The 22,870-nt window shown below is 41.9% G+C and overlaps 1 protein-coding gene and 1 pseudogene across 6 annotated transcripts in view; one reads left to right on the top strand and one right to left on the bottom strand.

The window, feature by feature from the left end:
* The window catches only part of PHACTR4 (phosphatase and actin regulator 4), a 113,527-nt gene that overhangs the window by 66,575 nt on the left and 24,082 nt on the right, over positions 1-22,870 (bottom strand). For 5 of the 6 annotated variants that reach the window (XM_047792880.1, XM_047792881.1, XM_047792877.1 and 2 more), the window contains exon 2: positions 6,076-6,129. Coding sequence is in view for 4 of the 6 variants with exons in the window: in XM_047792877.1 (XP_047648833.1) it covers positions 6,076-6,091 (16 nt within the window). In the remaining 2 variants the exon portion in view is untranslated. Of the gene's footprint in view, positions 1-6,075; positions 6,130-18,714; positions 18,733-22,870 lie in introns of those variants that run through there. The other variant, XM_047792878.1, reaches the window with a different exon arrangement.
* On the top strand, positions 19,986-21,110 carry LOC125133343 (general transcription factor IIE subunit 1-like; annotated as a pseudogene).

Genomic DNA, 22,870 nt, shown 5'->3' with positions numbered 1-22,870 from the left:
TTGAGCAATAGTTCTTTTTTTTCCCCTTAATGACCCGCATATGGAAGTTCTGGCCAGGAATTCAATCCAAGCCTCAGCCGTGGCAACACTGGATCCTTTAACCCACTCTGCCATGCCAGGGATCAAACCCATGCATTTGCAGCGACCCCAGCCATTGCAGTCAGATTCTTTTTTTTTTTTTTTGTCATTTTTAAGGGCCATACCTGCGGCATATGGAGGTTCCCAGGCTAGGGGCTGAATCAGAGCTGTAGGTGCCAGGCTACACCACAGCTACAGCAACGCAGGATCTGAGCTTCATCTGCGACCTGTACCATAGCTCATGGAATGCCAGATCCCTAACCCACCAAGTGAGGCCAGAATTGAACCTGTGTCCTCATGGATGCTTGTCAGATTTGTTTCCGCTGAGCACAATGGGAACTCCTGTAGTCAGATTCTTAATCCACTGCACCACAGCAGGAACTTCCAAGCAATGGGGTATAACAGTAAAAGGATCTTGCCTTCCATGATCTTATACTCTTATCAGGAAATACGATGACACAGACATTTTATATGTACGTGTGTGTATATGTACATACAGTAATGCTGTATTAAATGTCTCCTTAATGCCATAGGAAAAGAACAGGACATTATTTCTAGCATTATTTAATTCCAGAGGAATTTATCTCCTACACCTTAAAAATGTGAAAACTAATTAAGTTCATGTTTTGCCCTTCATTCTTAAAGAGGAGGGAGGGAAGGACTGCATTATTAGCCCATTTTGAGCTTCAAGTGGTAACAACATGAAAACATCACAAAAATTGTTCTCAGGAACTTTGAAGGTGCATTAATCTTGAGCATGGATCCTTAACAAATGGCCTTGAATGGTTAGGAAAACCCTCTCTAAAACATAATAATAAATTATAAGTTCAAGTACAGAATAGGAAGAAAATAATTGACTTTGTTTAGGATGTGACGTCTGTTTTCTACTTCAACAAACTACTTCTCATATTTCCTATGATACAAATTCTAATCTAAAGGAGGTACTAGCTTGTAAATCTGTTCAATCTGTTCCCAGAATACCATGTATATGAATAAAGCCTTTGTAGCTAGCTTAAATTCAGGCTTTACACCAACAGTCTATCTCATTAAGTAATTACTTAATCAAACACATACCAAAATTTTTTCAACATATTGTGCTCACTTCTGTTGAAGGAAGTTATATAGAAACTTAATGAAGTTGTCAGAAAATTTAAAACATTTTGAGAAGGCAACTTAGTTTATATATATCCTCTGCTGCCCCAAAAGAAACCTTTCAGAAGAAGTTTCATATGCCAGGATTTCAGTCCCTCTTCCAAGGCATGCTATAGTGAGAATGGCTGTTAACTCATAAACATTTGAGAAGGGAGGAAGAAAGAAAGCAGAAGCAGGAATGAGACTTTTTTTTTGGCATCACCCATGGCACACAGAAGCTCCTGGGTCAGGGAACCCGTGCCACAGCACTGACAATGCCAGATCCTTAACCTGCTGAGCCACCAAGGAACTCCAGGAATAAGCCATTTTTAAAAGCAGTGGGGGCATGAAGCATCACAGTACGTAAACTGTACACATATTTTCTCTGGACCCTTCCTTCCCCTAACACTTACGTAAAGTGTAGCCATTACTCAAAAAAAAAAAATAAATAAATAAATAAATAAAAATAAAAACACCCAAAAAACAAAAAACCCTAGTAGGATATACTAATACAGAATAGTTTCATTATGTTCTACCAGGTTCCTTTGAAAGGAAAAGGAATAAAACAAGGAGAAACAGGGTAAAAGCTGTTTGATTCCTTTATCACCTTTCCCACTCCATGACCTTGAATGCCTGTCCCACACCAACCCTGACAGAATTCTGGAGGTCTGTTTTTTGGAAAGGATAAAATAAATAGTTTCTGGACTGGGAGACCAAAAGACAGTTGATGGTGGGAGTATAGCATGAAAAACTGAGGGGAATTGAGTGAACATAATGAATACTGAACCCACCCAGTCTTCATCACTCCCAACATACAGTGATCAGAAGACTCTACCCCTTGAACCTTGGTACTAATAACAGAGATATTCCCTAACAATAGGGAAAAGAAACTCATACTATAGTAAGGCCCAAAGACAACCAGCCTATGCATTTAATAAAGCTTCTAATTTAAAGCTTCCCACTCTTAATCACAAGCAGACAGCTAATTATCACAGACTTCAGAGGAAAACGCTAACACAAAAGATCAAAACAAACAAAGGAAAGCAACTTTGGGGAAAATAGTCTATGCAGGGCAAAGTTAATCTGTTCAAATAATAAAAGGATATTATGAAAGAAATAGTCAGAGAATAAAAAAGACTTCTAGAAATTAAAAACCTAACAGTGGAAAATAAAATTTTAATAGAATATAAAGACGAAGAAACCATGGAGTTCCTGTCGTGGCTCAGTGGTTAACAAACCCAACTAGGAACCATGAGGTGGTGGGTTTGATCCCTGGCCTTGCTCAGTGGGTTAAGGATCTGGTATTACCACGAGCTGTGGTGTAGGTTGCAAACATGGCTCGGATTCTGTGTTGCTATGGCTCTGGCGTAGGCCAATGGCTGCAGCTCTGATTAGATCCCTAGCCTGGGAACCTCCATATGCCACAGGTGTGGTCCTAAAAAAAAAAAAGAAAAAGAAAAGACAAAGAAGACAAAAAAAACCCCAAACTGTTCAGGAAGCAGAGCTAAAGAAAAAAAAAAGGAGACGAAAATCAGATAACTAGTTCAGGATACCCATTATTAAGACTCTATTGGTAATCAAGAAAGAAGAAAACATGGGATTTAAGAAATAAAAAAGCCGGAGTTCCCGTCATGGCGCAGTGGTTAACCAATTCGACTAGGAACCATGAGGTTGCGGGTTTGGTCCCTGCCCTTGCTCAGTGGGTTAACGATCCGGCGTTGCCGTGAGCTGTGGTATAGGCTGCAGACGCGGCTCGGATCCCCCGTTGCTGTGGCTCTGGCGTAGGCCAGTGGCTACAGCTCCGATTAGACCCCTAGCCTGGGAATCTCCATATGCCACGGGAGCGGCCCAAGAAATAGAAAAAAAAAAAAAAAAAAAAAAGAAATAAAAAAGCCAACACAGGAGAGGAGCAGAGTTTCCAGATAAATAAGGACCCCAGGATGACAGCTGTGTACTACACACAAGGGGACACTTGTCCAGATTGGAGCAGTGTGACTCAAGAGACATACTCAAGGCTGTCATTACCATGACCTTTGCTGCCATGTATTTTCTTCTTAAAGATAAGAACACAGTGCCCCCCAGGTGAGCATGGCCTTCAGAGCTAAACGCTAATGAATTTCTTTTCAAAATACTGAGCTGCCTAAAGAGCTAAAAATGCTGATTTCACCCCACAGAAGTGTTTTTTAACCTAATGCTGAAAGCTGCAGGTAGGTCATGGTCAACTTAGGAGAAACCACAAAGCTGCTCACTCCCTCTGACTGTACTTCTGTCAAGTGACTAAGCCCTAGCCCACACTACGGCTCTGCCCAAGAAGTCTTGACTCTGTCCATGACTTCCACAGAAAAGCCTCTGTGCACACTGGAAAACTGAAATAAGTATGGTCCATTGATCCCTGAGGATCCCTAAGATCCTTTCAGGAGTCCACAAGGTATGACTACATACTTAATAATACTAAAGAATTAGTTACCTTTTTCACTAAGTCAACACTTGTACTGAGGGTACAAAAGCAATGGTGAGCAATATTGCTGGTACCATTACACAAATCGAGGCAGTGGCACCAAACTGCAGGACACATAATCTTCATCACTACATAACTGCGGTTGAAAACAATGCCAGTTTTAGAGAGTTCCTAGTGGTCAGTGGGTTAAGGATTGAGTGTGGTCACTTCTGTGGCTCTGGTTATTGCAGTGGCATGAGTTCGATCCCTGGCCTGGGAACTTCCACACACCATGGGAATGGCCAAAACCAAACAAACAACAAACAATGCCTGTTTTAATTTAAGAATATCCTTAATAAAGCTGTAAAAATTATTAGTTTTAATAAATCCTCTAACTAGCACAAAAGACAAATCTTTTCTCATATTAGCGATCAAAAGTACATTTCACTTTATATTTCAATTGATTACTAGCCAACTATAATTTCCATAGCAACTTTCCCTTTGGTATTCTCTAGTAAATTTACATTATAACATTGAAATTTAAGTTAAATAAGTTTAACTAATTAGATTAAATTTAAGTTATTATGCTTAAGTTAAGTGAGGTAAGGAGGTCACTCAAAGGGAAAAAAATGTTTCCCATAAAAGCTTTTGGAGTTGTCATATGTTATGCTAGTTTATCATACAGACATGTTCTTTAGGATTTGTCACTAGGCAACTACATTGGATCAATTTACCAAATTGTTCATAAATAATGCCGTTAAGAATTACAAGTTCCCTGGCGGTGCAGCTGGTTAAAGACTGGACATTGTCACTGTTGTAGCTCTGGCTGTTGCTGTGGGCGCAGGTTTGATACTTAACCTGGGAACTTCCACATAGCAGAGGCACAGCCAAAAAGAAAAAAAAGAAAGAATTAACTTGGTGGGAGAGGGAAAGACAAGGAGTTTGGGGGTTAGTAGATGCAAATTAATACATTTAGATTGGATAGACAATGAGGTCTTACTGTACAGCACAGGGAACTATATCCAATCTCCTGGGATAGACCACGATGGAAGATAATGTAACAAAAGGAATGTATATATATGTATGACTAGGTCACTTTGCTGTATGGCAGAAATTGGTACAGCAATGCAATTCAACTATACTTTAATTAAAAAAAATTAACTTGGTAATGAAACTATAAATTGATGAATAAAGTACTGACTGCCCTCTAGCGTTTAAACTAAGGATTTCACTGATGAACTAGATAAAATGTACACTTTAGGGTAAAAAAGCCAAAGTCCCAAAGAAGCCATTTAGGTTCATTAAAATCAGAAGAGAAATTCTGATCTGACAAAGTTTTTAATAGCAGTCTTCTCAAAACAAGACAACAAGAGTTATCTGATTATTTGCACCAGTAGTCCAAAGAGCCTGATTTCAGTCATCTATGGTAATTATGCATGGGTAGAACTTGGTAACATTTTTACTGCACTTCTTCAAGCTACACTGGCACAGAGACTCAGACTTTTCCTCATTTGGTGAAAAACCACAAAGTGCTCAAATCAAAACCTGCCTCTAGCATGCTGAGGTTATTTTAAACAAGAAAAACTGTCTCTGCTTTTTTTTTTTTCAGATGCTTTTTTTTTTTTTTGGTCTTTTTAGGGCCACACCTGAAGCATACAGAGGTTGCTAGGCTAGGGTTCAAATTGGAGCTGTAGCTGCTGGCCTACGCCAGCCACAGCAACACAGGATCCAAGCCAAGTCTGCGACCTACACAATAGCTCACAGCAACACTTGGTCTTCAGCCCACTGAGCAAGGCCAGGGATCGAACCTGTGTCCTCATGGATGGTAGTCAGATTCTTTTCCACCAATCTGAGCCACAATGTAACTCCAAATAGTTCTTTGTTTTAATTAAATTTAATTACAATTTCTTTTTAATTTTAATTTTTGTTTTTACGGCTGCACCCACAGCATATGGAGGTTTCCAGGCTAAGAGCTGAATTGGAGCTAAGGCTACAGACCTACACCACAGCCACAGTAACACCAGATCTGAGTTGCATCTTTACCTATGCCACAGCTTGAGGCAATGTCAAATTCTTAACCCAATGAGTGGGGACAGCGATCAAAACCCCATCCTCATGAACATTATGTTGGGTTCTAAACCCAACAGGAACTCCAATGTTATTTTTAAATGAATTAATATTTTAAAAACGTCTCCATTTTAATTTGTAATATAGTAAAGATCAACAGATATAAGTCATACAAACAAAAGCTATTTGGGGGCCTAGATTATATTTAAGGGCATAAAGGTATCTTGAGGCCAAAAAATTTGAGAAATGATAAGCTAGAGTTTAGCATACTAAACATGAAAAAAGTCAATTTACTCTCAAAGCTTTAATGGCAGTAAGGATAACATACAAGTATCATTTACTGAGAAAAATGCGAGACTCACCAAATGGATCTTCCATGCCACTATTAACCCGATTAGGGAGGTGGGATATAGTTGCTGAAAAGAAAAAAAGGTAAATGATACAGTTAAAACCTAAAATCCACCACCTTTTATGTTTTTTATTTATTTTTATTTATTTATTTTTTGTCTTTTTAGGGTTACATCTATGGCATATGGAGGTTCCCAGGCTAGGGGTCCAATCGGAGGTGTAGCCACAGGCCTTTGCCAAAGCCACAACAACTTGGGATCCAAGCTGCATCTGCCACCTACACCACAGCTCATGGCAATGCCGGATCCTTAACCCACTGAGCGAGGCCAGGGACCGAACCTGCAACCTCATGGATACTAGTCAGATTCGTTTCTGCCATGCCACAACGTGAGCTCCTGTGGTGGGGTTTTGGATTTGAACCACTCACAGACCATATGGCACTGAGGACACTACTGCTGGTGGTAGGTGTAACACAGATAATCCCTGGCACAAGGTGCTGGTTCAGTTTTAAACTTCCCTAATGGTGGCTAGTGATGACCTACTTATGGACAAAATGCTCTAGTTGATTGGATTTATGAGGCACTCAAAGAGTAAGGAAGAAATAACTATAACAAAAATGGAATTGAATGGCTATCTCTAAACTCAACTGATGCTCTAGAAAAAAATTAACAAAAAGCTAAGAGTGATTAATAGTCAATTGAAAGTCAATATGAAAGCCACAGGGCCTCCTGGGTAATTGACAAAGAGGTTCTTTTTTTTTTTTGTCTTTTTTGTCTTTGTTGTTGTTGCTATTTCTTGGGCCGCTCCCGCGGCATATGGAGGTTCCCAGGCTAGGGGTCGAATCGGAGCTGTAGCCACCGCCTACGCCAGAGCCACAGCAACGCGGGATCCGAGCCGCGTCTGCAACCTACACCACAGCTCACGGCAACACCGGGTCCTTAACCCACTGAGCAAGGGCAGGGACCGAACCCGCAACCTCATGGTTCCTAGTCGGATTCGTTAACCACTGCGCCACGACGGGAACTCCCAAAGAGGTTCTTTTTTAAGGCAGCAAGAGGACAGAAAAAGCTGGGGACCAGGCTTAGGAATTAATCATCAGAGCAGCCTAGCACCAAAGAAGGTTGCTAAGGAAGGCATGCTACTATGCCAATGTCCAGGTCCTGATTAGGAAAGAATGAGACCCTAATACATGAGAAGGATATAGCTGAGTTGATGCCCCTTCCAAAATCTCAAATGCAAAAGTGCCCCTTAACCCCTTGCAACTATAAAAGTGGCTTATCATCCTTATAAGAACTAGTACTCTCCTCTCACTTGAAGATAATGCAGAGGCCTCCCTACCCTACTCAGTAAACAATGTCCCCTCAGGATCTGCCACCTCCATGCCTCTCCCGTAGGAGGCTTTAACTTGCAGAAGGTCACAGAATTACCCAGCCCAGCGGTGCTGTGCCTGATAAGGTCAGGAAGAAACTATAACACAAGGGAGCTGCAAGACTTAGCCAGCATGCATGGGTAGGGGTCAGGGGATAGTAAATGCGACTGAATTTTGAGGGTGCTTAAACATAAGGACCAGAACATAAGGTTACAGATCATTCTCCAAAGATAAAGGATTTAGCACCCTGACAAAACCCGCAGAATATGGTATGAACTTACCACTAGGATGGTTCCTAAAAGTGGCAAAGTCATGGCCCATGATAAATAGCAATGCCAAAACTGCAGTGGCAGACAGAGGAGGAAGGTTAAAAGGCTCACTTAGTGAAAGAAACTTGATGAAGTGGTCAGAAGACCCATCAAAGTATTATGTTTCTTGAAATGGCTAGTGGGATATCACAAGGAAGGTGCTTGTGAGAGGGGCACCAGCATCATTAAGAAATTTAAAAGTTGTTCTCCATAGGAGAGTTTGTTATAAAACCAACCTCACTGATAGCAATGGTGATGACAGGACCCTAAAACAAAGGAGACTAGGCCATGGTACTTAATGTTTGAAGCCAGACAGACACAATTACCATAAAGATCAGCAGTTTCAGAGTGGCAGGCAAAGGGATCTGACATGCACATTTACGGAGATAGTTAATAAAGTGTGATGTCACTAGAAGCAAAATAGTTTCCATCTATAACATCAGAAGAAATCACAGATGGAAGATCAGGATGCTGAGGGCGGTCACCTCAATTAAAAAAAAAAAAAAAAAGGAATCCAAGAGATAGTAGGAATCTCCATCACCAAAGCCAGTATAACAATTTTCTGAGAAAACTATAGCTCTGATAGACCCATGTGCTATAGGTCTCACGGACTCCACACTCAGAAAGTCCCTGCACTTAAAGCTTAATAAATGCTCTGTTAAGTGCTGTCTTAAAATTCTTAATTTTATCTATGAATTTCTATTTCATAAGTGAAGTCTTATGGGGACCATGAAGCATGTGCTGGGGGCTTGAAGCCTTAACTCACACAGTCCACCTCCTCCTGTCTTCCCAGGAGGGGTTTCTTGCCTACTTCCTCTTGCCTCACCTGGCCATCTTTTCCCCTTCCTGGGCTTGGAATGCTCTGGTACTTTTGGTGGGCAATTTCTCTCGCCCACTCCCAGGCCAGGTGTATTCAGCGAACATTATGTAATCAGCTGTCTTTATGATCATTCACTCATGTAGCTGTAAACTGGATAAATAGGAATGCTAATGTTTTGAGGACAGGTTGACATTACTCCTGGAGTCTGGAAGTGTCATCATGGACCACTGAGGACCAGGAAATAGACTGATGGGCCGAATGGGTATGTCACCTCTCCTGGTGGTCATTTCCCTGGTCCTTCAATGAACAATTAAAACAGATACACGAAGAAGTTGGTAGTCCTTGGCCTAGGCAGTAACAGTTATTACAATGTGGAAGGCTGAATGGAAGGAAGTCTCTAAAACCTCCCACCTTTCAAGATAATAAATACAAAACAAAACAATATTGTATCCTGGAAACAAAGGAGGGGAGATGGCAGAAATAAGTGCTACACCCCTAGAGGATGCAGGGTTTACCAGTCTGGTCCCTGCAGAAACCAGACAAATCCTGGAGAGAGCTAGGAGATTACCACAAACTCAGTCTAACAGAGGCCACAACAATAGCTGCTAAACCAGATACGGTATCTTTGCTAGAGCAAATCAACTCTTTCTCTCTGATTCCTACAACAATGTAGAATCAGAAACAATTCACATTCACATGGTACTGATTACAGCATACATTTACAGCACCATGTCAATTTTGCAACTATCTCATATAATATAGTCCTATGATATATGGACTTCCTACAGAATATCACACTGACTTACTATATTAGTAACATCATGTTAACTGGGCCAAATGAACAAGAAGTGGATACCAAACTAAAGGCCTTGACAGCACACATGAACTCCAGAGGGTAAGAGAGAAATGCTACTAAGATTCAGGTGCCCATTCATCAGTAAAAATATTTTTCTTTTTTGGCTACCACGTAGCATATGGAAGTTCCTGGGCTAGGGATAAAATCTGAGCCTCAGCTGCAACCCATGCCACAGCCTCAGCAACACCAGATACTTAACCCACTGCGCCAAGCCAGGGATTGAACCTGTGCCTCCGCAGCAACCCAAGTTGCTGCAGAGCCAACACCACACCAGAGTGGGAACTCCCCATCAGTAAAAATTTTTATAGACCCAGTAATCAGGGTCTTAGTAAAACATGCCATTCAAGCAAAGGAATCCAGGGAAACAACTGCACCTTGCAACCCCTCAGAGGGAAGCATAACATCTGAGAATAGAGCTCTGGCTTTTACATCAGATGACACAAAAAGTTGCCAGTTCCTAGAGTAGCCCAGAACAGGAAAGGACTCTGCAGGTCTTGGTAGTGAGGCAAACAATCTGGCAGATACTATGGAACTATGGCAAACTCCAGGGGGGAAAATCACTACACAGACCTCTGGGGGTTTTGAGCAATGCCACATCATTTTCAGTGGAAACTAATCCCTGGCATGCTACTGGGTCCTAGCAGATAAACACCTGGAGATGGGATACTAAGTGACCATTTATCTAGAATCATCCACCATGACCTAGGTTCTACGAGATATACCAAGTAAGGTTGAGTGGACCCAGAAACAATCTAGCATTAAGATGAAGGTGACACATCCGGTATGAAGCACAAGTAGGACCAAAAGTCACAAGCACGAGCAGATGGCCCAAACCCTCATATGATCTACCACTGTTGCAAAGTGCCCCTTCCTTAGCATATACCTTTAGCCGTATTAGAGGACCCTCATAGCCAGCTGACAAAGGAAAAAACCCTCACCTTCTTCACAGATGGCATGGGTGGGTACAAGTCAAAAATGGACAGTGGCTGCACTATAGACTCACTCAGAGAGTGGCAGTGAAAGAGCGCCCACTTGGAAGAGTTTTAGGCAGTCTGTTTACTTTGTGTAGACAAAGAACTGGTTTGAGGTTAGAGTATATGTGGACTCACAGGTAAATGCCCTAACATGTTGGTCAGAGGTATAAAAGGAGAACGATTAGGAACTTAGGGGAAGGAAGTCTCAGGTAGAGTCTTAGGTAGAGGTGCATGGGAGAAAACAAGACCAGACACAACATTGGAAGATCTTTATGTGGAATCTAAAATATGGCACAAATGAACCTATCTACAGAACAGAAACAAACTCATGGACATAGAGAACAGACCTGTGGTTGCCAAGGGGGAGAGAGACGAAGTCGGATGAACTGAGAGTTTGGGGTTAGTAAATGCAAACTATTGAATTTGGAGTGGATAAGCAATAAGGGCTTACTGTATAACACAGAGAACTACATCCAATCACTTGTTTTTTTTCTGTTTTGTTTGTTTGTTTGCCTTTTCTAGGGCCGCTCCCAAGGCATATGGAGGTTCCCAGGCTAGGGGTCTAATCGGAGCTGTAGCTGCCAGCCTACACCACAGCCGAAGCAACGCGGGATCTGATCTGTGTCTGCAACCTACACCACAGCTCACGGCAACGCTGGATCCTTAACCCACTGAGCAACGCCAGGGATCCAACCCGCAACCTCATGGTTCCTAGTCAGATTCATTAACCACTGCACCACGACGGGAACTCCCCACCCAATCACTTGTGATGGAACTTGATGGAAGACAATGTGAGAAAAAGAATGTATATATAATTGGTTCACTTTGCTGTACAGCAAAAATTGACAGAACACTGTAAATCAACTATAATAAAGTAACTTAGGGGAGTTCCCATCGTGGCTCAGTGGTTAATGAACCCGACTAGTATCCATGAGGACATGGGTTCGATCCCTGCCTTGCTCAGTGGGTTAAGGGTCCGGCATTGCTGTGAGCCTTGGTGTAGGTCAAAGACGCAGCTTGGATCCCGAGGTGATGTGGCTGCGGCGTACGCTGGCAGCCACAGTTCCAATTAGACCCCCTAGCCTGGAACCCCATATGCCGTGGGTGCAGACCTAAGGACAAAAAAATAAAAATAAAGAAATTTAGGAGTTTCTGTTACAGTTCAGCAGGTTATGAACCCAACCAATATCCATGAGCCTGTAGGTTCAATCCCTGGCCTCACTCAGTGGGTTAAGGATCCGGAGCTGTGGCATAGGTTGTAGACGCAGCTCGGATCCGGTGTTGCTGTGGTTGTGGTGTAGGCTGGCAGCTGCAGCTCTGATTCGACTCCTAGCCTGGGAACTTCCATATGCCATGGTGTGGCCAAAAAAATTACAAAAAAAAAAAAAAGGAAGATCTTTGTCTTATATGTTAACAGTCATCAGAGAACATCTACCATGAAAGAGGTGCTAAACAACCAAGTAGACAATGACTCAATCAGTTTACGTCGGCCATCTTTTGTCATGACCTCCCCAGTGCTGGTAAAATGAGCACCTGAAAGTTATGTGGCAGAGACACACTCTATGCAGAGACAACAGTATGAACTCCTACTTATCAAGGATACTTTAGCTACTGATTCTACCAAAAGTCCAAATGGCCGCAAGAGACAAACACTAAGTTCCAATATGACAACATCTTTTAAGGAAACCAACCAGCCCTTGGATGGCAACTTGTTCATATTTGGCCCCTTCCACCCTAAAAAGGAAAACAATATATTCGAAAGAAATAGGGACATATTCTGGGTATGTCCTTTCCTGCCTTCAGGGCTGCAGTGAACAGTACCTGAGAGTTAAGGAAATGTTTAATCTACCAGTAAGCATCATCCCACATAACATCATTTCACGACAAGAGACCCGTTCTGCAGTAAAGTGCAAGAGAGGGAACAGGACCATGGGATCTACTGGTGGTATCATATACAACATCATCTAAAAGCTGCTAAGCTAACAGCACTGGAAAGGCCTGAAGAAGGCACAACTTAAGTACCAACTCGATGTAGTATTTTATGACAAAAGAGTATCATTTTCCATGGTGTAATATCTATCTCAAATCAAAGATCTTTACAAGCTACTATGTCTTCAAAACAGGAAGACTACATGGATCTGGGATATAGGGGAGGTAGAAACAGCATACCCTGTTTATTATCAATCCCAAAAACCTACCTGGAGAATTTTTGTTTCCTAGTCCCGCAACTCTGAGTTCTGCAGAGTTAAAGATCTCAGTCACCAAAAGAGGAACACTTCCACAGGAGATAACAGTCCCAAGTTATAAGCTATGCTGTCACCTGGGCATTGTGGAGTTCTTGTATCCAGGGATCATCAGACAAGAAGAGGAATTACCATCTTGGCAGGGGTAACTGATCTTCATTATCAGAAAGAGGGTTGCTATTCCATACAAAATTGTAGACAGTGAAAACATATTTTTGAACCCAGGTGATCCACATGGGTGCCTAATGACATCACCTTTCCCAAAACTGAAAGTACTGAAAATAGACAAGCTGGAAAGTCTAACCAGAGGAAAGCATGGTAACCAGTGGTTAAGATCACTCAGGAATGAGGGTTTGGGTCATACCACCAAGCAAAAACATTGGGATTGGCAGAGATGGTAGCTGAGGACGAGGGGAATCTGAAAAAGAGAGTGGAAGGATGCAACAATGATCAGATATAACCCTGAGACTAGTTGTAGCAGCAGGAAATAAAGTAAAATAAGATTAGTTGTAGCAGCAGGAGTAAAGTAATCTTCATCTTCTATAATATTCCTCAGGAAGAGAGGCCCTCCAGCTACATTCGCAACATATATAAAGAAATAGATGAGGAGCTCCCTTCTTGGCTCAGTGGGCCTCCTGAGGCATATGGAGGTTCCCAGGCTAGGGGTCGAATTAGAGCTGTAGCCGCCGGCCTACGCCAGAGCCACAGCAACGAGGGATCCGAGCCACGTCTGCAACCTACACTACAGCTCACGGCAATGCCGGATCTTTAACACACTGAGCAAGACCAGGGATGGAACACACAACCTCATGGTTCCTAGGTGGATTCATTAACCACTGCGCCACGATGGGAACTCCAAAAAATTTTAAAATTAAAAACAGATTTACCACATGATTCAGCAAGTATACTTCTGAGTATATACCCAAAAGAAATGAAAGCAGGAAATTAAACAGATATTTGTATACTCATGTTCAGAGCAGCATTACTGACAAATAGACAAAAGGTAGAAACAACCCAAACACCATCGATAGATGAAAAGGTAAATAACATGTAGCATATATTATTCATCCTTAACAAATGAAATTCTGACATATACTACAACATGGACAACTCTGGATATATTATGCTAAGTGAAATAAGCCAGCCACAAAAGGATAAATGTTGTATGATCCCATTTCCATGAAGTACCCTAGTAGTCAAATCTATGGAGGCAGAGAATAGAATGGTGGTTATCGGGAGTTCCCGTCGTGGCGCAGTGGTTAACAAATCCGACTAGGAACCATGAGGTTGCAGGTTCGGTCCCTGCCCTTGCTCAGTGGGTTAAGGATCCGGCGTTGCCGTGAGCTGTGGTGTAGGTCGCAGACGCGGCTTGGATCCCGCATTGCTGTGGCTCTGGTGTAGGCCAGTGGCTACAGCTCCGATTAGACCCCTAGCCTGGGAACCTCCATATGCCGCGGGAGCGGCCCAAGAAATAGCAAAAAGACAAAAAAAAAAAAAAAAGAATGGTGGCTATCAGGGGCAGGGGGAAGGGAGAAACGGGGAGTTGTTTAACAGGTAGAGTTTCAGTTTGGGGAGATGAAAAAGTTCTGTAAATGGATGGTAGTAACAGTTGCACAACAGTGTGAATGTACTTAATGGCACTGAACTGTACTCTTAAAAATGTTAAAATGATAAACTTTATATTATGAGTGTTTTACTACAATTTTTTTTTTTTAAAAGATGGGGAATTCCCAGTGTGGCTCAGAGAGTTAAAGACCCAGCATTGTTTCTGTGAATATGTGGGTTCTAGTTGAGGATCCGGTATTGCTGCAAGGTTGGCATAGCTCGCAGGTGTGGCTCAGATCCAGTACTGCTATGCCTGTGGTGTGGGCCTCAACTATGACACCAATTCAACCCCTGGCCTGGGAGCTTCCATGTGCCACAAGGGCCGCTATAGAAAGAAAAAAAGAAAGAAAAATGGCTGAATCTTGGTAGAATAGTGAGCTTTTTGGCATTTTAATTTGCCTGATTCCCATTTCCCTCTCCTCCCTCAGATTTGTGGCAGCAATGAAAATTAAGAACCTCATGACCTCAGCTTTAACCAGCAGCCTTGAGCCACTGCAAGGGGAAAAACAAATGCAGACCTCCCTAAAAGCCCCATCCCCAGAAAACTGTTACTATTTGATCTGATAGCACCAAGAAGTTCCTTTTTCAGAGTTACTTTATTTGACCTGACCTAAAGCTTGTTTTGCATAAACAGCCCTATCCTTAGTGCATTTTCCAAAAAATAACCAGCGGCAATTGTTTAACATCCCAACTGCCTAAAGCAGTGATACCAGTTGGGGCTAAAAGGCCACTGACCAAAAAATGTGAAAGTTCAGGAATGAGATGGCTATAAGTGGCTTTGGAAAGCTCTGACCTATTCCTGGATATCTAGAAGGACATATGCATTTGCAGGCTCTGGGAAAGGCTTGAGAAGGCCCTAATCTCACAGTTTTGGCTGACCTTGAGGTTCTATGCAAGCAGAAAGTGAAGACTAAGGCTGTAAACAGCCTGCAGGAACACTGATGGTATGTATATACTCCAATATACACAGAGTTCCCTTGGCAAAGGCTGGAAAACTTACTTGTTCAAGGCATTTAAGGAAATCTCTGTCTAATCATTAGCTAACCACCAAGTCAATGAAGCAGAGACTTCAATGGCTATACAAAACAAAGAAAACAGGCTCTACGGATTTAGTCCAGGAAAATCACTAAATAAACAGCACATGAAACCCATAGGAAGGAGTGAAATCTGATTTGCAGACCTACCAAATTATTTTAAATGCTCATTTTTCAAAGAGAAATTATGAAACACAGAGATAAATAGGATAGTATAGTGCATACAAGGCAGGGGATGGGGGGAGGGAGGCAATTGGTAAATCTGTACTGGGGGTAAAAAAAAAAGGGATTCCTGTTGTGGGTTAATGATCTGGACAGACTCTGTAGTGTTGCCGCAGCTGTGGCACAGGCCACAGATCACAGATGCAGCTCGGATTTAATCCCTGGCCCAGGAACTTCCATATACTGTGGGTGTGGCCAAAAAGGAAAAAGACAAACGAAAAAACCCCTGTACCTGAGGAAGTCTAGAGGTTGGAGTAACAGATAAAGATAAATAAACTATTAGAAATGTTTCAAAAAACTAAAGGGAGTTATGTCTAAAGAATTAAAGAATGAGTATGATGCCTTATCAAATAGAGAATATCAACCAGAGATAGAAATTGTATTTAAAAAAGAAAGAAGGGGCGTTCCCGTCGTGGCGCAGTGGTTAACGAATCCGACTAGGAACCATGAGGTTGCGGGTTCGGTCCCTGCCCTTGCTCAGTGGGTTAACGATCCGGCGTTGCCGTGAGCTGTGGTGTAGGTTGCAGACGCGGCTCGGATCCCACGTTGCTGTGGCTCTGGCATAGGCCGGTGGTTATAGCTCCGATTGGACCCCTAGCCTGGGAACCTCCATATGCCGAGGGAGGGGCCCAAGAAACAGCAAAAAGACAAAAAAAAAAAAAAAAAGAAAAGAAAGAGGAAGGTCCTTTTATGGCTCGGCAGTAATGAACCTGACTATATCCATGAGGACGTGGGTTCAATCCCTGGCCTCACTCAGTGGGTTAAGGATCTGGTGTTGCCATGAGCTGTGGTGTAGGTTGCATACACAGCTCGGATCCTGCATTGCTGTGGCTGTGGTGTAGGCAGGCAGCTATAGCTTCAATTAGACCCCTAGACTGGAAACTTCCATATGATGTGGGTGTGGCCTTAAAAAGACAATAAATAAATAAATAAATAAATAAAACAAACGCCACTGTCCTTGGAGAATCACAAACAGAAAGGTACCTTGCTGAAAGAATCCTGTGTAGTAAGTCTTCCTTCGCAGAAGATGAGACTACTTTGTGTTTCTATCTAAATGAAATGTCTGTGGTGCAAGATAAAAATATTCCCATGGCTTCTACAACCACACATGTGCAGAAGATGCCCAAACCTGTACACATATGCTGAGTCCAGATCTCTCTCAAAAGCTCAGGATAAAAGCCAAAGTACTTTCAATAGCTTACAAGGCCCTGTGGCCATGCTCACATACCCCCACTGTGTTCAATTACACTCTCCCACCCTCACTAAACTTCAGGCAGGTGAACCTCCCTGCTGTTCCTTGTATCTGCCAGGCACGCTCAGGGACTTTACACTTGCTATTCACTCTGCCTGGAATGGTCATTCCCCAGATATTCATTTCTAAATCCCTTTAGCTCTTTGCTCAACTGTTGCCTCCTCTGGTGGTCTATCACTAAGGACTCGTGGCTTGCAAATGTCACCTTCTCAGTGAAGCCTTCCTTTTACCATTCTATTGTAAATCACAATCACCAGCATCACCCTAATTCTATCCCTGCTTTATCTCTTTTCCCATGTGTATTGCAAAGAGCACTTATCTTCTACACATGTTTACTTATAAAATTATGTTTATCATCTCCTCTCACTAAAATATAAGCTCAGGACAAGTATTTTTGCCCATTTTTGTTCTCTGCTATATCTCTACCATCTAGAATGGTGCTTAGGAAAACTGCAAGTGCTCAATAACAAATAGCTTACCACCACCCACCTAGTTGCTCAAACCAATCTCATTCTTCACATTGTATGAAATATTTTCAAAACACATCTCACATCCATCTCTTCACCTTGATTGTCTGAAGACACAATAGAATCCAAAGTAGTTTCACTGCCTCTGGACTTATTCCCCTCTAATCTATGTACAGCAGCTCTACTATTGCTAAGTGTTCCCTAAACTGGGGTCTAGGCAACTCTTAAGAGTCTTTGTTTTCTTCCTACTTCAACTACAGCAGTGTCTTGCAGAAACCTTCTCTTCTTGACCTCTAAATGTTGCAGAGCCCCAGATCTGGCCCTTGAATCTCATCTCTTTACTATCTTCATTCCCACCTTCCCTAAAACACCACTGGCACTTCAGCTGGGGTAATTCTTGATTGAGTATTGTACCATGCAGTGCAGAACATTTAGCGATTCTCAATTAATATCCTTTACCCTGGAACATTAAGTACCCATAGCCTCCTCAGCTATTATGACACCCAAAACCAGACCCCTAAATTTCTAAATCCTCCTAGAGATGCAGTAAACACCCCAAATATGAACCCTGACTAGTCATCTCATCCACTTCTATAGCTTTAAATACCATATATACACTGATGACTCCCAAATTCATATTTCTAGACTGAATCTCTCCCCTTGAACTTCAGACTGGTTATCCACGGTCTACACAATATTTTCATTTAGAAATCTAATAAATCTCTCAAATATGTTATGTTTTAAAAACCAAACTCTTGCTTCCCTAGTGCAACCCGTTCCTCACCTGCCTTCAATAACGAGGGCAGTAAGAGATAACCAAAAACAATTATATACCATAATGAACAACGTAAAAGATGTACCATCTCCCAAGACAGTATCTGAAAGAAATAGAAAATATGAAGAGATAATGAAACTGAGCCAGTAATAAAAAAAACCCAAAAAACTCCTGGAGTTCCTGCTGTTGCAAAGCAGATTAAGGATCTGGTGTGGGAGTTCCTGTCGTGGCTCAGTGGTTAACGAATCCGACTAGGAACCATGAGGTTGTAGATTCGATCCCTGGCCTTGCTCAGTGGATTAAGGATCTGGCGTTGCTGTGAGCTGTGGTGTGGGTCACAGACACGGCTTGTATCTGGCATTGCTGTGGCTCTGGTGTGGGCTGGCGGCTACAGCTCTGATTGGACCCCTAGCCTGGGAACCTCTATATGCCACTAGTGCGGCCCTAGAAAAGGCAAAAAGACAAAAAGACAAAAAAAAAAAAGGATCTGGTGTTGTGTCTGCAATGGATTGGGTTTGCTCCCTGACCTGGCACAGTGGGTTAAGAATCCAGTGTTAATACAGCTGTGGTGTAAGCTGCAGCTGCAGCTCAGATTCAATCCCTGGCCTGGGTACTTCCACATGCTGTGGATGCAGCCAAAAAAACAAAAACAAAAATTCCCAACAAATAAAAGTCCATAAAGCTTCACAGGTGAACTCTACCAAATATTTAGAGAAGTTAATACCAACCTTTCTCAAACTATTCCAAGAAGCTGCAGAGGAAGAAATCCTTTTGAACTCATTCTATCAGGCCAGCATCACCTGGTATCAAAACCAGACAAAGATATCACAAAAGAAAATTACAGGCCAAGAGTGCTATGGAACATAGATGCAAAAATTCTCAAAAAGAACATTAGCAAACCAAATTCAACAATATATTAAAAGGACCACAGGAGTTCCCATTGTGGCACAACGGGATGGGCAGCATCTCTGCAGCATTAGCATGCAGGTTTGATCCCTGGCCCAGCACAGTGAGTTAAAGGATAAGGTGTTATCACAGCTGTGGTGTAGGTCACCACTCCAGCTGGGATCTGATCCCTGGCCTGGGAACTCCATATGCCGCAGGGCAGCCATTTAAAAAAAAAAAAAAAAAGAAAAGAAAAAAAAAGATCACAAAAGGATCACAACACCTGATCAAGTGGGATTTATCCCAGGGATGCAGGATATTTCAATATCTGCAAATCAATCAATGTGATACACCACACTAACAAACTGAAGAATAAAAATCATACCATCTTAATAGATGGAGAAAAAGTTTCTGACAAAATTCAACATCCATAAAGTGGATATAGAAGGAACATACCTCAACATAATAAAGGCCAGTTTTGACAAGCCCACAGCAAAAAACATGCTCAACAGTGGAAAAAGTGGAAACATTTCCTTTAAGATCAGGAACAAGACAAGGCAGCCCACTCTTGCCACTTTTATTCAACATAGTATTGGAAGTTCTAGGCACAGCAAACAGACAGGAAACAAACAAAAAAAAGGAATCTGGAGTCCCTGCTGTGGTGCAGTGGGTTAAGGATCCGACTGCAATGGCTCAGGTTACTGCAGAGGTATGGATTTGATCCCCAGCCTGGCAGAGTGGGTCAAGGATCCAGGCTTGTCACAACTGTGGTACAGGTCACAGCTGTGGCGTGAATTTGATCCCTGGCTCAGGAGCTTCATATACTGTGGGTATGGCCAAAAAGAAAAATAAAAGGAATCCAAATTGGAAAGGAATAAATAAAACTGTCCCTGTTTGTAGATGGCAAGATACTACACACAGAAAGTCCTAAAGACACACCAAAAAAGTATTAGAACTCACCAATAAATTCAATAAAGTTGAATTTGTATACAAAATTAATACACAGAAATCTGTTGTATTTCTTTATATTAACAATGAACTATCAGGAGTTCCACTAGGGCATTTTTCTCAGAACTGGAACAAGTAATTCTAGAACTTGTACAGAAAACAGGGCATGGCTCGTTTAAGCCGGCAGTTGGAAGTGCAGAGGGAAGTTGTAGTGGAAGTGTTCCAGGATTTACTTTGGAACTTTTCGCTGTACTTTTTGCCATACAGAGGTAGAAGATGAATAAGTAATGCCCAAAAAAGATGCACGCACACTTTTGGCAAGGTTTAGTGAACAAACTGAGCCCATTTATGCTTTACTTCAGGAGACAGAGGATGCGAACTTGGCCTATGAAATACTTGAGCCAGAACCCGTGTAGCCAACTACTGCTGGAGCTGCTGGCCTGGCAGGTGGGCACCATCAGGAAGCATGGGCCACCAAGGGCCCCTCTTATGAAGACTTATACACTCAGAATGTTGTCATTAACATGGATGACCAAGAAGATCTTCACCGAGCCTCACTGGTGGGGAAATCTGCCAAAGAGAGACCTATGTGGCTAAGAGAGAGCACTGTCCAAGGGGCATATACCTCTGAAAAGATGAAGGAAGGTAGCATCGATATACACTCATTTCAGCAGCGCAAGGAAGGCCATGCAGGGACAGACTATAATGAGGAAGTCATGTGAGCACTGCTCATTCATGAGAGGAAGACCCCCTCTGCCACAGCAGGCTCAGTGGGGGCGGCTGCTCCTGCGACCACTGCCAATGGTAGTGACTCTGAGACTGAGACCAGACCAGTGATTCAGATGATGACTCCCCACCCTGCCCAGCAGTTGTGGCTGCACATCATGTGGAAGAGGATGAAGAGGATAATGAATTTGAGGAAGCAGCAGATGACCCAATTGTCATGGTGGCTGGCTGTCCATTCTCCTACAATGAAGTGAGCCAGAAGCCAGAGCTGGTGGCCCAGATGACACCAGAGAAGGAAGCATACATAGCAATGGGACAACGCATGTTCAAGGACCTCTTTGAATGAGCTTTCCCTACCTTTTCCTCCTTTCTCTAATGCTCATTTCAAAAAAAAAAAAAAAAAAAATTCCCTACCTTTGAAGAAAACTGTTTAAGTGGCTTTCTACCCCTCCTGATGTAAAGCAGCTTTTAATCATGCACAAAGAATAATGGGAGAGAAAGTTTGATTTTTACGCCAGAAACTTCCCCACAAGGTAGGCTGGCTATAAGCATTCCCTTCCCTATTACTACAGTGTTAATATTTTGCTGTATTTCCTTATCTAATCTTTTTCCTTTCCTTTTTAAGACACATTTTCTCCCTTCTGGAATAAATGTGTGAAGCCTATAAACTCTTCCTATTTGCCTGTAGAAGCCCACTATGATAAGTTACAGCAATTCACTGATCACCTTCTTTTAATCTATTCTGACCAAGCATTCCAAACAGCTCCTGATATTGCTACCAACCAAGCAGCTTGTCAACAGGCAAATCATTGATAAAGGAAAAAAAAAATCTTAAAGTTTCATATTGCCTCACAATTGAGGATGGAGTCAATGCTTAAGGGGAGGTGGGAGTGTGTGTGGAAGAGGGACGACTCTGTCTAAACCTCTTAATGTTATCTAAACGAAAACTTGTGTCCTTAGACGTGACTTACTGATAGATTCTATTAGTTTGTTAAATGCCTTTTGGTTTGTATGTCGGAGAATAGAAAACTGAAAGTGTGATTGGTAAGCCCTTAGGAAGAAATGAGAGAAAAAACATGCACTTAGGGTAAAGGGTCCATGTAAAGGGTTGAAGAGTGAAGAGCACTGGGAACAGAACCTTTTAGAATTGCCTGAGTTTGTGATGATTTGGAAATGCTTATATAAAACTGAGACTAGTACCCTGCTTTTTCCATTCTTTCATAAATTGCTGAAAGAGGCCATTCCAGTAGGAATCAGCATATGAGAGTTGATTATTCCCCTCTCTTTTTTTGTTCCTCTCAACATCATTGAAGACCTTCTTCATCGCTCTTTTGATTTTTGCCAGGCACGGTATTTTAGAGTGCTTCCGGTATACTGCGAAGCATTGTAACCTCAAGTAAAATAGTTTATTTTTGATTCTGATATGTAGCATGGTGTTATTCCCTAAGACAGAAATTTAAAGATCTTTCATACAAGGGTCTACAACAATTGTATTTTTTGTAATATTTTCCCTTGCATTGTAATTTTTAAGTATTTACCATTTTATACTACATGTGTAAAACTAAGACAGATTTTAGAACATCTGAGCCTTGTATAATGTTTTATTCACCTGGGTTGTACTACTGACTGAATATTACAATAAATCTATTTCATACTGAAAAAATTTTTAAAAAAATTTTGTACAGAAAACAAAAGACCCAGAATAGCCAAAATAATCTTGAGAAAGAAGAACAAAGATATCACTCCCTCATTTCAAACTGTACTACAAAGCTAATCAAAGCAGTATGGCACTGGCAGAAAAAACAGACACGTACATCAACAGAACAGAATTGAGAGCTCAGAAATAAACCCACACTTATGTGGGCAATTAATCTACATCAAAGGAGGCAAGAATATACAATGGTGAAAAGACAGCTTCTTCAATAAATAGTGTTGGGAAAACTGGACAGCTATATGTGAAAGAATCAAACTGGACTACTTTCTCACATCACGCACAAAAATAAATTCAAAACAGATTAGACTTAAATGTAAGACTTGAAATCATAAAACTTCTGGAAGAAAACCCAGGCAGTACACTCTTTTTTTTTTTATTTTTATTTTCCCACTGTACAGCAAGGGGGTCAGGGTTATCCTTACATGTATACATTACATTTTTCCCCCCACCCTTTCTTCTGTTGCAACATGAGTATCTAGACAAAGTTCTCAATGCTATTCAGCAGGATCTCCTTGTAAATCTATTCTAAGTTGTGTCTGATAAGCCCAAGCTCCCGATCCCTCCCACTCCCTCCCCCTCCTATCAGGCAGCCACAAGTCTCTTCTCCAAGT

Source organism: Phacochoerus africanus, chromosome 8 (genome assembly GCF_016906955.1).
Source record: "Phacochoerus africanus isolate WHEZ1 chromosome 8, ROS_Pafr_v1, whole genome shotgun sequence".
Classification (NCBI taxonomy): Eukaryota; Metazoa; Chordata; class Mammalia; order Artiodactyla; family Suidae; genus Phacochoerus; species Phacochoerus africanus.
The sequence above is the reverse complement of the archived record's forward strand: the minus strand, read 5'-3'. Positions and strand labels throughout refer to the sequence as shown.